Raw genomic sequence first — 16719 nt, forward strand, 5'->3', positions numbered from 1 at the left:
AGGAAAGCATTTAATCGTAAAATCAAAATTGAATGAAATATTATTTTTATTAAGGCCCACCACGTAAGTCGGCAACAATCAAAAAATAATAATAACAATAATGATATATTAAATTACGACGGCCGGCGGACGCGAGATCTGCTTTAAAAACCATAGTGAAAATAATGCCCAAGCAGTTCGGCATTTATTACAATCGTCCATTGACAAAACTCTCCTGTAGGCAATATCATCGTCAGCCAATAATCCCATACTCCTGTTGATCCTGTTTGATAAATTTTTCACGTAACTGGAAATGTTAGAGGTCCTATTACGCTTCTTACACAAGATCATTCATGATCCATTGTAACGCATGGTTTTTATTACTTAACTTTTCACCGATTAATTCGCATATCTGCTAGACATTCCGTGCGATCGTATTTTGGCTGGCTCTCAGCGTTTTTCAGCAACGAAGAAAACCCTTTGGAAATCTGGCAACCATAGAGTGCATGTTCATCTGGATATATTGTTTGCAAGATGTCGTGGATGGATAAAGCAAGCTGTGTTTCACACAAGGGGCCATCCGTATTCATTCTTTGACTGTTGCCCCTACGATTGGCTGAATATTTGAGTTTAGCACATGATCTAGGATCATGCTACAGAAGGGCGTTAGTGCTATAATTCTGTAGAACCGTGACCTTATCTGTTTCATGAACCTGAGTGACCAGTCCTGTTTTCCAGTCACATGGGACTATTCTCAGTGCAGGAGGTTCTCGATAAACGTAAGCTATAAAATGAGTAAAGTACATGGCATAGTTTATGTAAAATATAACTGCGATTTTCCACCAGGGCCCAGTTCCATGTTCACTTACCACAGTTTCAATTGGTTTTCAATGTCTCTCGTTTTCGAGTCCATGTGACAGTTGCATATTGGCACGGCATTAGCTCCATGCATATATTTTAGTCTAGTGCGTAAGTTCGTAGCGTCTTTCTTTTGTTTGTTAGTATTCCGATTACTAGGGGTGTATTTATAGATTTTCATTTTTATTTGTAGTTCTCTGTTGCTTTCTGAGTTTACATTTTGTCATTCGGAGATAGTGAGTGGAGCTCTGGACGATAGAAAATGGAGTCCGAAATGGAGAAATAAAAAGATTTTCGACATATTGTTCTGATTGAATTCAGTAGAGGGGAGGCAGCAGCAGAGGCAACGAGAAGCATTTGCGTCATGTATGGGGATAATGCGACTGGACGGACTACGGCAAGCATCCGCAAAAGGTAGTGTTATGCATCTGATGGAATAGAGACGGTGTGGCATACTACGAACTGCTTGCTCAAAGTGTAAAATCGCTGCCGACATTTATTGTTAACAAGTGAGACGTCTTGCTGACGCAGTGCACGAACAACGTTTGGAAAACTGCTTGAATTGATTACATCCCATGGTAACGCTCGCCCGCTTTCTGCAAGACTGACCATAAACGTTATACAGGAGCTGGTCTGGGAAGTCATTCCGTACCCATCTTATTCGCTTGATCTTGTGCCGACAGATTTTCATCTTTCCTGATCCCTACCAACAACCTTCCTTTCCGGATGAAATTGCGCTCTGAAAATGCCTCGACAAGTTCTTCGGCTCAAAACTATGTGATCTTTACAGCTGTGGAATAGAAAAGTTACCCGAGCGATGGCAGACTCAACACGCAGAGGCCATAAATGACAGTATGGTTCCAACAACAACGTAGTTCACGCTATTGTCACTAAATGTCGATTAGTAGGATAGGTACAATTTTTTTAGCAGTGATACACATTTCCAGCTGGTGCACTATAGACATCTATAACGTATTAGGTCATACCTGTTTCGTTCTTAGAGCGTCATCATTTTCCCTGTACTTAAACAAAGCAATAAATTATTCGAAAAGCTTAGTATGTTACGAAAAAATAAGCAGCTCACTCTGACAATGATCTTGTAAAAAATTCTCACCGAGTTGGGCGAATCTATACAAATCATGAAAACGATTGTACGTACATATGTTCCACATTTCCTCCTGAACCAATGGACACATTTCATACCAAACTTGAGGCATGTATCACTTGATGTTTGGAAAGAATGGGTATGTGCCAAGTACTAAACTACTATCAAAGGGAAGACGGCGAGGGTGAAAAAGCTGTGTATCCCACGAGCAAGAATACCCATACTTTACTTAGCTAGTATTTCAGCATGAGAGCAGTTAGAAGCATGCAACGAGCTTTACACAACTTCAAACCATTATAAAACTTCTTTATTACTGACTGTATTCGCGACATATTTTGCAGAGAGTATTCACACGTATACACCACTTAATGTACCAGAAAAATTACATCATTGTATGACAATTACTTCAGGAGATAGTCAAATACTGAGGTGCGTGAGAAACTGAGAAACTGCCTCATTATGACTGACGTTTTTATTTTCTACATTTTTCATGTTAACTCTATTCGTAACACATTTGAGAGACCGTATCCACATATGCCGCTGCATGTAACGAGAATAAGTTATCATTTTCGGCACACAGTTGAGGAGAGGTGACGTCAAATAGATGTGTGCGGAACTCCCGCACCGTACATGACTTTTAATATATTACTTCTTCACTACAAACTTTATTCGTGACAGATTTCGCAGACAGTAGGCACGTATTCTAGTGGATGTACTTGAAAAAATTATATCACTGTACAGCGTGTAGTTCAGGAGATACGACGTGACAAACGTTAAGCTGCTTGAGAGTGAAACTGCAGGGTGAAATTCGTGTAGAAATATGATTGAAATAAATTAAATGTCTGTGAAATATATTTGAAGTGTGCGTATACGGCCAAAGCATTGGAACATTCAACAATTTATTGGCCTTCTTCCAATCCACTTCTTCTGCCGGACTGCGTCAGTTGCTTTAATCATCTTAGGTGGACTCCACTATTTTTTATCGGTTTTCCCCATTATCTTGTTACAATGTGCAAGAGAATTCCAATATGATATGAGGGTTTAATCACTGGCCCAGAGAAATGTACTAATATCAAACACAGGCATAATTTGAGGAAGAAATTTCTGAGAATATACGTTTGTAGCTCAGCGTTGTGTGGTAGTGAAGTATGGACTGTGGGAAGACCGCAGCAAAAGGAAATCGAACATTTGAGATGTGGTGCTACAGAAAAACGTTGAAAATTAAGTTGATTCATTAAAGAATAAGAAAGTTCTCCGCAGAATCGGCGGAGAAAGGAACGTATGGAAAACAGACAAGAAGGAGAGACAGGACTGTAGGGCTTGTGTTAAGGCACCTCCATGCTATAGGAGGTAGCTGTATAGGGTGAAAACTGTGGAGGAAGACAGAGATTGGAATACATTCAGCAAATAACTGAGGAAATTGGGTGCAAGTGCTTCTCTGAGATGAAGAGGTTGGCACAGGGGAGGATTTCGTGGCGGTCTGCATCAAACCAGTCTTTCACTATGTGATCAAAACTATCCGGACGCCTAGATGCCCGCATCTCGTGGTCGTGCGGTAGCGTTCTCGCTTCCCACGCCCGGGTTCCCGGGTTCGATTCCCGGTGGGGTCAGGGATTTTCTCTGCCTCGTGATGGCTGGGTGTTGTGTGCTGTCCTTAGGTTAGTTAGGTTTAAGTAGTTCTAAGTTCTAGGGGACTGATGACCATAGATGTTAAGTCCCATAGTGCTCAGAGCCAACACCTAGATGAAAACGACTTACAAGTTCGTGTCGCCCTCCATCGGTAATGCTGGAATTCAATATGGTGCTGGCCCACCCTTAGCCCTGATGACAGCTTCCACTCCCACAGGCATGCGTTCAGTCTGGTGCTGGAAGGGCTCTCGGGGAATGGCAGCCCATTCTTTAAGAAGTGCTGCACTGAGGAGAGGCCTGGCACGAAGTTGTAAGTAGGCTGTTTATGTTTTCTTATTGGTAACGCCACGTAGCGCTCTGTACGAAAATCACTGGCTGTGCTGTGTGCAGTCTGTGGCTGGTTTGCATTGTTGTTGGGCAGCTGGATGTTAACAGCACATAGCGTTGCGCAGTTGGAGGTGAGCCACCAGCAGTGGTGGATGTGGGGAGAGAAATGGCGGAGTTTTGAAATCTGTAAGACTGGATGTCATGAACTGCTATGTATATTATGATTTTTCATGACTATTAAGGCAAATACATTGTTTGTTCTCTATTAAAATCTTTCATTTGCTAACTATGCCTGTCAGTAGTTAGTGCCTTCAGTAGTTTGAATCTTTTATTTAGCTGGCAGTAGTGGCGCTCGCTGTATTGCAGTAGTTCGAGTAACTAAGATTTTTGTGAGGTAAGTGATTTGTGAAATGTATAGGTTAATGTTAGTCAGGGCCATTCTTTTGTAGGGATTTTTGAAAGTCAGATTACGTTGCGCCTAAAATATTGTGTGTCAGTTTAAGCACAGTCTTGTATAATTTTTCTAAGGGGACGTTTCAAATGGCGACCCTGCCAGGGACGTTTCAAAGTCTGTGTTCCAAAACATCCCACAGGTGTTCCGTAGGATTCAGGCCAGGACTCTGTGCAGGCCAGTGCATTACAGGGTTGTTATTGTCTTGTAACCACTCCGCCACAGGTCGTGCATTATGAACAGGTGTTCCATCGCGTAGAATGATGTAATCGCCATCCCTGAATTGGTCTTCAACAGTGGGAAGCAAGAAGGTGCTTAAAACATCACAGTAGGCCTGTGCTGTGGTAGTGCCATGTAAGACAACAAGGGCTGCAAACCACCTCCATGAAAAACTCGACCACACGATAACAACACCGCCTCCGAATTTTACTGTTGACACTATACAGGCTGGCAGATGACGTTCACCGGGCGTTCGCCATACCCGCACCCTGCCATTGTATCGCTTCATTGTGTACCGTGATTCATCACTCCACACTACGTTTTTCCACAGTTCAGTCGTCCAATGTTTACGTTCCTTACAACAAACGAGTCGTCGTTTGTCATTTACCGGCGTGATTTGTGGCTTATGAGCAGCCGCACGACCATGAAATCCAAGTTTTTTCACCTCCTGCCTAAGTGTCATAGTAGTTGCAGTGGATCTTTGTGCAGTTTGGAATTCCTGTGTGACGGTCTGGATAGATGTTTGCCTATTACACATTAAGACCCTCTTCAACTGTCGGCGGTCTCTGTCAGTCAACAGACGAGGTCGGCCTGTACACTTTTGTGCTGTACGTGCCCCTTTACGTTTGCACTTCACTATCACATCGGAAATAGTAGACCTAAGGATGTTTAGGTGTGTGTGGAAATCTCGCATACAGACGTATGACACAAGTGATACCCAACCACCTGACCACGTTCGATGCTGGAAGCAGGCGGCAGCACGATGCATCTAGTATTTGTATTTTGTGGTGTCCGGATAGTTTTGACCACATAGTGTAAGACAGAGGTCTCAAACAGGTTAAGTTAAGGCGTCAAGCCTAAGCAACTGCAGGATGTGCAATTAACGCGACTATAACCTACATCTCGTTAACCCAGAACCAATAAATTTTATGCCAATATCTAATAAACAAATATTTAATTGTAAACTTTAACTTTAAATTTCATTGCCGGCGTGAGTGGCCTAGCGGTTAGAGGCGCTGCAGTCTGGAACCGCGCGACCGCTACGATCGCAGATTCGAATCCTGCCTCGGGCATGGCTGTCTGTGATGTCCTTAGGTTAGTTAGGTTTTAGTAGTTCTAAGTCTAGGGGACTGGTGACCTCAGACGTTGAGCCCCATAGTGCTCAGATCCATTTGAAAAATTTTTAAATCTCATTATTCAACAATATATGTAAGTTGAAAGGCTTACGTGCCAATTTACACGATAAAAGTTAAAAATGCAGCACAATATATAAACTTTTTGCATCATCAAAACTTGTAAAGGACCAGTGGTAAGCAACAAGTGAAGTGGACGGCTTGGGCGCTCTGTTACATAGTGGTACAAATCTAAACTATTATTAACACCTGGTCTCACCATAGCTCAATAGATGACCTCAGAGACCAGGGAGGTTCGCTTCGTGGAGGACTCCACGTTAGGACTCTTTCCTGTACTATTAAAGTGGTTGTATTCAAATAATTATTACTTATGTAGTGTAACAACTGCTACCTCACAGCGTATATGTGGATAATATCAAACCTGATGAGAGTTAACTGTTTGTTTGTGATACCAAACGCTGATGGGCTCCAGCGCAATCTGCATCTTAAACGATTAATTCTGAAATATGTGGTTTTCGTCAGAGGCAGAGAAAATTGTGTTCTACCTTGTTGCTAAAGGAGAAATGTGTTTGCATGTTCAAGGATATGAATGTATTGATCCGTGAGCCAGCTCCTATCAATTGCAGATGGCAGCCGTCTAATATTTTGTGCCTGCAGTGCGGTACCAGCGTCTTCGCCGCTGCCCGGTAGAAGGCGAGCGAAGTGGAAAAGCGACGAATTAACGGCATGTGGCGGAAGGAGGAAATCTCTTGCCCGTCTGATTGTGCCCTAGAGCTCTTGTTTGGTATACCGACTAGTATGAAACTGTGCATGTATTTCAGTGGACGGCTGTTATCTAACAGTGTCATCCGCCAGCGTATTGCGTCGCTTGTATCGAAGATTACTGCCACGCGATGTTTAATTTGGCTGCAGGTGGCTTAGACACATTCAGTGCTGATTTTCGGCCATCTCCTCTGAGCAGAAGGATTTTGTTGGATCGGCCGGGCGCTGCGGCCGAGCGGTTCTAGGCGCTTCAGCCTATAACCGTGCTGCTGCTACGATCGCAGGTTCGAATCCTGCCTCGGGCATGGATGTGTGTGATGTCGTTAGGTTAGTTAGGTTTAAGTAGTTCTAAGTCTCCGGGACTGATGACCTCAGATGTTAAGTCCCATAGTACTTAGAGCCATTTTTTTTTGTTGGATCTGGTAAGCCTTCGTTTATTAATTTCAGGCAGTGTTTATTGTTCTGTGGAGACACGTTTTGATAGTACAGTCCTTGGCCTTGCTAATGCAGTATTAGAAGTATTTCTCTTTAACATCGTTTCAAGTGGATTTTCCTTGTGGTGCAACCAGTCTGTCGTCTGTTTAGTTTCCAAATTCTTACTGACGTAAAGTAGGAACCAGGTAGGTAGTGGTGTAACGTAAAGCAATGATAACTGTTCGGTCAGACTACCAGACGCAGCGTATTGCCGAGTAGAATGTCACTGGTAATTATTCTTGGTACGGATTTTATGCCTTATTGTCCACTGTGTGGTTGTATTCCTTATGTATTTAAGTTGGTGACACGTGTGTAACTTTGCTTTCTGTATATTGTAGTTGAGTGGGCCATTGGCGCTAGTGGTATTTGTAACTTGTAAGGCAAACACACCACTTGTAAGAAGTCGAAATTCGTCGCTGTGTTGGTGGGATGTGCTTACTACAGAGCAGCTGATTATATAAATTGTTACTTCTTCCGAAGCATGCCTATCAATCTTTCTAGCAATCAAGTATTTAAAACTGTAATTGAAAAGTGTTACTTTTTTCTTTTGTTGGTTGTACAACTGATTTGATATTTGCAATTACTAAGTTCAAGTTGTAACTTTATTGGCCAAGATCATTAAAATATTGTTTTATTAATTTCAGTTGATGGTGGTGAAGAATGGTCTAAATTATATTAAATTAACTGGAGTATGATTTCCAAGATGTAAAATCTTTATAAAGCCAAGATCTCACAAATATATCTTCGTTAATAACAACCGGTTTCATAGCAAAAATTTTTGAAGACCGGAGGATTACAGCAAAGTCTCTCGAAACTGTTTGTTGTAAATAAAGAAATATTTATTCAGCCCGATAGCTAAGTGGTCAGCGTGACGGAATGCCATACCAAGGGGCCCGGATTTGATTCCCGGCTGGGTCGGGGATTTTCTCCGTTCATGGTCCGGGTGTTGTGTTGTCCTCATCATCATGTCATCTCCACCAACACTGAAGTCGCCGAAGTGGTGTCAACGAAAAAGACTTGTACCAGGCGACCGGTCTACCCGCCGGGAGGCCCTAGCCACACGAAATTTTATTCAATCTTAGCTTTAAAAAGTATTTGCCAAGTAAAAAACATCGCTCCTTCTGATTTCTGAACTTGAGGAAATTCAGTCGACTATTAAAAGGTTGTGGCAGACTTACGTTGTGGAGCTCTCTGATAAACAAAAGCAACTCTAATATAACCTTAATCTGCTGATGACCAATACCTTCCTCTCAACTGCTTCATGCATTAGCTACAATGGTAAATACCTATCATCATATCAGGCATTAAAATCAAAGTGGAACTTTAAAATTGTCAACACAGTAGTGGTAATGGGTTGTTCATTAAATAACTTACAACAGAAGACGAAATTTTTGTAACTACGTTTTATTGAGGATGTTCATGAACAAAAGGTACAACATGGCCACACAACAACATGTCACCCTGACTGGCAAGCGATAAATAGAAACAGAGGCGTATTTACAAGATGCGGATTAGGCGATGAGAAGAGTGTGAGGTGGGCAGCACGGCGCTTCAGCCGAGGTGCTTGTAGCCGTAGGCGGGGGCGGCGGCGTAGGCGGGGGCGGCGGCGTAGGCGGGGGCGGCGGCGTAGGCGACGGGCGCGTGCACCTTGGCGACGGCGATGGGGGCGGGCGCGGGGGCGGGGTGCGCTCCGGCCTGGCGGTGCACGACGGCGTTGAAGCCGTTGTGCGGGTCGGCGGTGTACTCGACGGTGCGCACGGAGCCGTCGGGCTCGACCAGGGAGTAGCTGCCCTGCACCACGTCGCCCTCGCGAGTCTCGTGCTGCGCCTTCTGGTCGCCGGTGTGCGCGTCGCTCACCTGAAGGCACGCACAGTAGTCTCGGTCACTTTGTCAAGCCGCAGCGAACCACTGCACTGTACTGCAGAGCGGAATGGTCCTACCGTAGCGAACCATTACACTGAACTGCATTACAGAATGATCCTACCATAGTGAACCATTGCATTGAACTGTATTACAGAATGATCCTGCCATAGTGAACCATTACACTGGACTGCATTACAGAATGGTCCTAAACAAGATGCCGAGTGAATGGCTCAAATGGCTCTGAGCACTATGGGACTCAACTGCTGAGGTCATTAGTCCCCTAGAACTTAGAACTAGTTAAACCTAACTGACCTAAGGACATCACAAACATCCATGCCCGAGGCAGGATTCGAACCTGCGACCGTAGCGGTCTTGCGGTTCCAGACTGCAGCGCCTTTAACCGGACGGCCACTTCGGCCGGCGAGGGTGAATGGCTCCAAAGCATATGCTGTAGGCAATTTCTATTTAAAACTACCCTTCCGAGGCCCAAAAATGAAGCGTAAATGTGGACTAAATGATGCTGTACAGTTCTTTTACTAGTGTGCTAATTCTCTAGGACAGTATGAGCCGAAAAGCCCTGTTATTGATGGTCTGCCTCCTCAGTCAAGAATGGATAGCTTGGTGGATCATTTTGAGCTAGTCAGTAAAATGCTGGACACGTTCCTCAAAGGGTTCCTTATACAGAAATATGTAAAACAATGTCTAGTAAACATGGGCTCTATAATGCGTACCTTAAGAGATATAAGCATTTGTTCATCTTCTGTACTATGAAGCACATCTCTAAAACTGCCAAGTATCTGCTTTCCATGTTTTGGGAGTGAAAATGGCGACAAAAAAAAGAAAACGTTTTCAGTGAATGAATAAATGAATGTCGTATGACTAGGGCCTCTCATCGGGTAGACAGTTCGCCGGGTGCAAGTCTTTCGATTTGACGCCACTTCGGCGACTTGCGCGTCGATAGGGATGAAATGATGATGATTAGGACAACACAACACCCGGTCCTAGAGCGGAGAAAATCTCCGACCCAGCCGGGAATCGAACCCGGCCCACTTTTTTTTAATCTCAAATTGTTCGTTTTTGTTCGTTGTATCTGCTCTGGGCGGACGTCGAAAGACACCCGTTTCAGTTCGTTGTTGATCCAGTAACTCATTTTTTTTTTATTACAGACGGCAACTATCCCTCTGACCGAACACGCTGAGCTACGGTGCCGGCGATTCAGCTACCGGGGGTGGACAACATTTTCAATGTGCGTTGGGTCTTAACTGCATACGTTAAGTTCTACGAGCACTTGTTCATCTTCGCTAGCATGAAACACATCTCTTCTAGTGAACAAATGCGCATAGCTCTTAAGGTATGCATGTTATATCCCACATTTGCTGGACTTTTTTTCTTGGTTTAGTACATTACACCGCCTTCCAAAATATGAAAAGCAAAGAGCTTGCAGTAGAAGAGATGTGTTTCATAGCACCGAAGATGAACAACTGCTATGTCCTTCTTTCCTAGTTTTTGGTATAAGGAAATATGTCCGTATCCTTGGTGGGTGGTTTTGGGGACACCCTGTATATTGCTGCGTTTGACGGGGTGGACGGGCGACAGATTTTTGAAGTGCTGAGAGGCAGTAGCTTAAAATAGATTGACAGAAGAGTAGTGTAGAGACTGTATAGAGAACAGGTGCTGTAAGATGTAGAGAAAATCAAGAAGAAGATATTGCTAAGTAGGCTGCACGGAAGGGCTGCCCACTCTCTCCTGTCCTGTTGAACGGATACGTTCAGTGTGCATTAAATTAAGTACAAACTGGGACCTATATTTATAATCAAAATTACTCATTGTGTACATACAGAGGAATTTAAGTCAAGTTACGGAGAAACTAGGTTCTATAGGAAGAATTAAAATGCTTGGTAAGAAAGTACACATGTTGAGATTTGTCAGTGATGTCGCAACGTTAAACGAAGCAAGGTAATAATTACAAGCGATGCTGGCCTAAATGGGAACCAGCGTCATGTCTTGCTGCTACATGGAAATTAATAAAGGTGAAACTCAAATCTTAGCCGTGAGTGGACAGAACACCGCTGCCCAATGTTCAGTTAACAATGAGAGAGGGGAATCCGTAGAATCCTTCGCCTGCCGAGGGAGTAAAAGATGGACGAAGCTATTGCAAGCCGAATCTAAAGGCAAAACTGCTTTTAACAACTGGAGAAATCTTTTCACATCCAGCTGCTCAAACAAATGTCTCAGGGAAGTTATACAGACGTTTGTTTGGAGTGTGCCCTTGTATGGAAGTGAAATGTTTATACTCGGAGAAACAAAATAAAAGGACGTAACAGCCTTCGAGATGTGGTGCTAACGGATATGTTAAAGACTGCCTAGGTAGAAAATGTAAGATTCGAAGAGATACTCAACAGAATGGAGGAAGAGAAGCCATATCTCTTGAAGCTTATCCGTCACAGAAGGGACAAATGGACCGGCCGTCTGCTGAAACATGAAACTGTCATTACAAGGAAAATAGAAGGGACTGTAGAAGGGAAGAACAGAAGAGGCAGACTGCACCTAAAATACATTAATCAGATCATGGAGAATACCTGCTGCACCACGTATAAAGCCCTCAAGAGGCAGGCCGAAAACTGAAACGTATGGCCAGCTGTTACTAACGAACCTGATCGTTGAAGACCTGAGAGAGAGAAGTGAGTCCTCCAGGTTGTATTGTCGCGATCCGTGTAACTTTTTTCTTCGTAAGTTTCATCCAAAGTGGCATAGCGATATTCGTAAGTGCTCCTTGTTCAGCAGATAAATGAGACAGTAACACTCAACCAAACATGGAGCATCTGTGATGAAATCCAATACAGCTTCAGATAAAACTTCAGCAGACAAAACAGTTACAACAGCCCACGATCATGCAATCTAGAAGGTTCGCCAGCAGCCAAGTTAACCGGTCGTGAAAGCCTTCATTTTATGATCATTTTGATGTTATTCGAGAATTATAAGCAACGGACATTGACCAGCTATGGACCTACACTTCTCTGGAAAAAAAATGTAAAGGAAACCAAACGCTACACTTTACACTGATCATCGCTCGCCATCACCATTTGCAGGTAAGACGCGGCCTCCATACCATTAGAAAAAAACCTTTGCCATTCAGCTCTCGTAGACTGTTAGTATACGTGTCGTAAGAGCTTGCAGTTTCAGTGGCCTCAGTACTTGCCCTGCTGTTCGCAGATACTTTGGGAACACTACGGGGAGCTAAAAATACGGTCGTTACCTCAGAGCCATTCAAGGTCAGGTGACTGCCAGTATCGGCATTCCCCGCAATTATACGCATTGCTGGAGTCTGAGAAGCACAGATCTCCACGGCAGTAATTACACGATAAAGTAACTAGCAACAGTAGCAAAATTACTACCACAGACCATTTCCTGGTCTGTAGAACGTAGTAAATCTATGTAAGAAAGGCAAGTAACAAGTTTCAGAGAAGAGATAGGATTTTTATATGTTGTAAGAATTTGATGCCACGATATCCGTATGGTTTATGATAACAATGCAGCAAGTAGTTGGGATAGAATTACTTTAAAGATGATTGTATTGTCTGCTCTATCGGACATGTCTGAAAGAACAGACACCATTTTGTTCCTGCTGCCAACATGAGTCAAGACACGAAGGAATGAATGACGTATTGCTGCTAGTGGGCTCTAATTTACGTCAATGGGGAAAGTTGAAAATTACTGCCTGACCGAGGATCAAACCTGGGTCTCCTGCTCACTAGGCAGATGCTCTGACCGGTAACCCACCCAGACACAGTGATCATCGCAATGTAATGAGTACCCTACCACGCCTCCCACCAGACCCGAAATCTCAACTTATCCACACACACTAGCGAGCTAGACTAGCCTGAGAATTTGGACCTAATGGTAGACATGCTAGGAGAGTCTGTGCAATTGCGATGACCACTGTGTGTGGATGGGTTACTGGTCAGAGCATCTGCATAGTGAGCAGGCGATGCATATTAAAAACCCTGCCTGACACAAATTTTCAACTTTCCCCGTTGATGTAAATCAATGCCCTCTAGCAGCAACATGTCATTAATTCCTTTGTGTCTTACTTCAAGGATCTTACTGTCAGTTAATCTGGACGAAAGCGCCATAGGTTTGATAGATTTCAAATTGCCTTTAGACTTATGGCAAAGCAAGTGTATACATCCAGAACAAAATACTTTATTTTCTCTCTTACGTTAGCCACACCAGGAATATTAAGACGTTGGTGGAGGCTGAAATTTCTGTAGCAGTTTAAGTGCGTAGGTAAACAAACCGATAATGACCCCAGGAGACCACTCGGTCACTCTGTCGTTGTTGCTGTGCTAATGAACACTCACCGAGTACTCGAAGCTGTAGTGGGGGTTGGGGTCGTATTCAATGGGGGCGGCAGCGGCGGCATAGGCGGGGGCGGCGGCGTAGGCGGGGGCGGCGATGGCGTGCGGCGCCGCGTAGCCGGCGGAGATGACTCCAGCGCGGGCTACGGCCACCAGGGCTGCGAGGACGACCAGCTGCGGACAGGCCGAAACGTCACGTTCCAGGCAACAACAACAACAAGACACACACACACACACACACACACACACACACACACACAACTCCTGCTTAACCTCCAGACACCTCAACACACTCCTCATATTTCAAATAACTTTCAGTGATTAATCCCCACGGTTGTCCATTATCCCATTTCTGCACAACTATGAGATTTCTTTCACTGCATGTCCCTGTACTTTTCACAACATTCCTACTTCTTAGCTTTACCTAATCCGAGTACTCATTCTTTGTAGCTGGTCTTATTCTTTCGTTTCCTTCATTATGCTGTGTGATTGGTTTTTCATTTCTGGTATTTATAGACTCTTTAGCGGTACCGATATCCCAATGATTTTGTTAGCCATGGAACAGCATAGACTACTCTTCAGTGCATTAGGAAGTAACGTCAATTGGATGCTCCAGTATTGGAAATAGGCATTTGTTTAACGGATCTATTATTATAGTAATCGGCCCGTGTTCCTTTCCTTGGTTACGAGCTGTATAGCAACGACTGCTGATATAAACAACAGGTACACTTGCAGTTACATCTCCGTCATTCTATAAATTATGTTAAACCCCCTTGGAACACGTAACAAATAGAAAATTTCTTTCCTATCACTTGTTTGAGTGGAAAAATTTGTGCAAAGCAACGTTTATTTCCGTTATTTAAATTGTTTTCTTTGATCAAGTCAAATAACTAGATGAAAATAAAGTCAACAACCAGATTTAACATGGTAGAATAATCTGCTTTCAGATTACGTCATTCTGTCGAAAAGCAGACAGTTCGCATCTTAGCAGACAAAGTTTTCAGACGTCTCTCCACAAGCCGGAGATTCTGTAATAAGAAGCCAGAAAACCTGTATTACTGGAACGACCTTATGTATGTGTCAAGACTGTACAGTAAGCAAGGCTCTTACTTAGTTGCAGTTAAATTTTGTTTTTGTCATTAATTTAGTCACAGAGAATAAAGATCTTAATAATTCCTATTCTAATGCGGTCTACCTCCGAAAGGAGCGCTAGTTTGCTGAACTACTGCACGAATCTTTTTAGCGCACCACATGCAGGTGGGTCTACAAAAGTTAGTAAAGTTGATATCATTGCCCAATAATCTCACGAATGTGCCGACTGAAGTATGCTGTATGCGTGGATCGGTAGTGAACCTTAGCTAGGGGGAGCCCTAGCAGAGTGACTTAGTATCCAGTAACCTTGTGAATGAATGTTTACCGTAGGACCTAATGTGAGTGTGTCAACCCACATTCCTGAAGTTAAGCTTATGAGACCTGCAGACTTTAGATATTAGCATACTATGTATAACCCCATAATCGACACTAATCTCTCCAGAATATCATAAGCTGACCAGATATATCAAAATATCATAGACGACTCGAACCAAGCGGTGTTGGCTGCTCAAGCGCGAGTCTACATTTGCCCGTCGCACCATTAGTGTTCGCCGTACTCACCTTGTACATGTTGCTGTTTGTTTGGTGGTGGTGCGGGATGTAGGAGCTCCTTAGGAGTTGGATGTCGGCTGACTGATGCCGGGGTGTCGCGGCCGACGCCTTTTATACCCGTGTCGGTCACTCGGCGCACGCGGGCCCCGTGACGTAAGACGCGCGCACAGTAACGTAAGGCAGCGTAACGTAGCCGCGAGTCCTTTCACTGCGGAGGGCCCAGCCCGGGAAGGGAAACACGCCCCGCCCCGGGTCGCAGCAGACGGCCGAGCCCCGTGCTCTGCAGTACTGTGCGCGCTCACTTGTTAGCCTACTTTCCTCACAAGAAAGGTGCCGGCTCGCCGGGCGGTCACTCGAGCTGCCGGATACCAACGATTTGTTTGCAAGAGGCTATTCCAGAATGATTCGTCGGATTTCACAAGACTGTACCATTAACATGACTGAAGATAAATCCTCAAGGTACATAATAGAGGGAGTGCAGGATTTATGTTATGGCACTGACTACTACAGTCTCTGCGTCGGGTGTGATGTTATCTTCCCTGGTTGGTAGCATTATATTCGAAGTGTTATAATCTAAACTAAAAGGCAATGGGCCTCTGATGAAGGAGGATCTACCTTTAATCTTGTACATGTACAGTTAGTATTGCTTTTTTCTTCAAACTCTCAACAACTTTTGGCTGGTCAGCAACTTAAATTATGTTCATGGAAATGTCGACGGGATGCCGTACACTCTTTGTAACGCAATAATTTGCAGTTTGCTCTGCAGGTTTTGCTTCGCCATGCTACCTCAAACAGCGCTTTCGTAGCCCATCACTATCCGCAGTTAGAGACGTAGAAAGGTGAGACCACATTTAGACGATGCTATCCACATGTTCGCCTCGCTCTGAAGTGACGTCAAAATGACGTACAGTCGTTCAGCTGCACATTTCAAGCTAGCCAAGTGCGACGCTGATACTAACCTATCCTGTGTGTCGTGTGTATATATACACATTTCACCGTCAAAAATAGGTCTTTTCACTGAATAAATACAGCGGCATCAGATAAGTGTGAAGCTCTGTATGTCATGAAAACCTAACCTAACCCAACCTAGCATAAGTTATATGAAATGTTACCATTGTAAATATCATCACGTAAATCGTTACAAAAAATGGTTCAAATGGCTCTGACCACTATGGGACTTAACTTCTGAGGTCATCAGTCCCCTAGAACTTAGAACTAACTAAACCTAACTAACCTAAAGACATCACACACACCCATACCTGAGGCAAGATTCGAACCTGCTACCGTAGCGGTCGTGTGGTTCCAGACTGTAGCGCCTAGAACCGCTCGGCCACCCCGGCCGGCAAAAAAATGGCTATGAGCACTATGGGACTCAACTTCTGAGGTCATTAGTCCCCTAGAACTTAGAACTAGTTAAACCTAACCAACCTAAGGACATCACACACATCCATGCCCGATGCAGGATTCGAACCTGCGACCGTAGCGGTCTCGCGGTTCCAGACTGCAGCGCCTAGAACCGCACGGCCACTTCGGCCGGCAGTTCACGACTTATAGAGCTTCAGAGCTTCGTACTCGTCTGACGTTTCTGTATTTCTACAGCGAAAAGACGTATTTCGACGATGGAATGTGTATACAGTGTATTTAAGGGATTAAAAGTCTGACGTATGCTGAAGCAAAATCTTTTGCAGTACCTTTTGAAAATGGTCCAAAGGCCGAAAGTGACGTAGCAAAATAAATTACTTCTACAGTAAATGGTAGTTAAAAAAAGAAAAACAAAAAAACAGGTGTTATCTTACATTCCTACCTAATGACACCCCCAGAAGTTCGAAAATAAACAGCCAAATATTTGTGATAAGCAAGGAATATACACTCCTGGAAATGGAAAAAAGAACACATTGACACCGGTGTGTCAGACCC

General features: G+C 43.9%; 1 protein-coding gene across 1 annotated transcript; it reads right to left on the reverse strand.

The window, feature by feature from the left end:
• Positions 1-8344: 8344 nt before the first annotated feature.
• Positions 8345-14873, reverse strand: LOC124712006 (cuticle protein 7). Its single transcript, XM_047242293.1, has 3 exons — positions 14812-14873; positions 13162-13332; positions 8345-8794 (listed from the first exon to the last, which is right to left on the reverse strand). Exons 1-3 carry the CDS (start codon positions 14818-14820, stop codon positions 8489-8491), a joined length of 486 nt encoding a protein of 161 aa, XP_047098249.1. The 5' UTR covers positions 14821-14873; the 3' UTR covers positions 8345-8488.
• Positions 14874-16719: the final 1846 nt, after the last annotated feature.

The sequence above is a fragment of the Schistocerca piceifrons genome, chromosome 8, assembly GCF_021461385.2.
Source record: "Schistocerca piceifrons isolate TAMUIC-IGC-003096 chromosome 8, iqSchPice1.1, whole genome shotgun sequence".
Classification (NCBI taxonomy): domain Eukaryota; kingdom Metazoa; phylum Arthropoda; class Insecta; order Orthoptera; family Acrididae; genus Schistocerca; species Schistocerca piceifrons.

What these genes read in the sequence shown, in the direction of transcription:
- LOC124712006 (XM_047242293.1), bottom strand. An exon ending in ACTACAGCTTCGAGTACTCG is followed by an intron (nt 8,795 to 13,161) that starts GTGAGTGTTCAT and finishes GCGTGCCTTCAG; the next exon opens with GTGAGCGACGCGCACACCGG.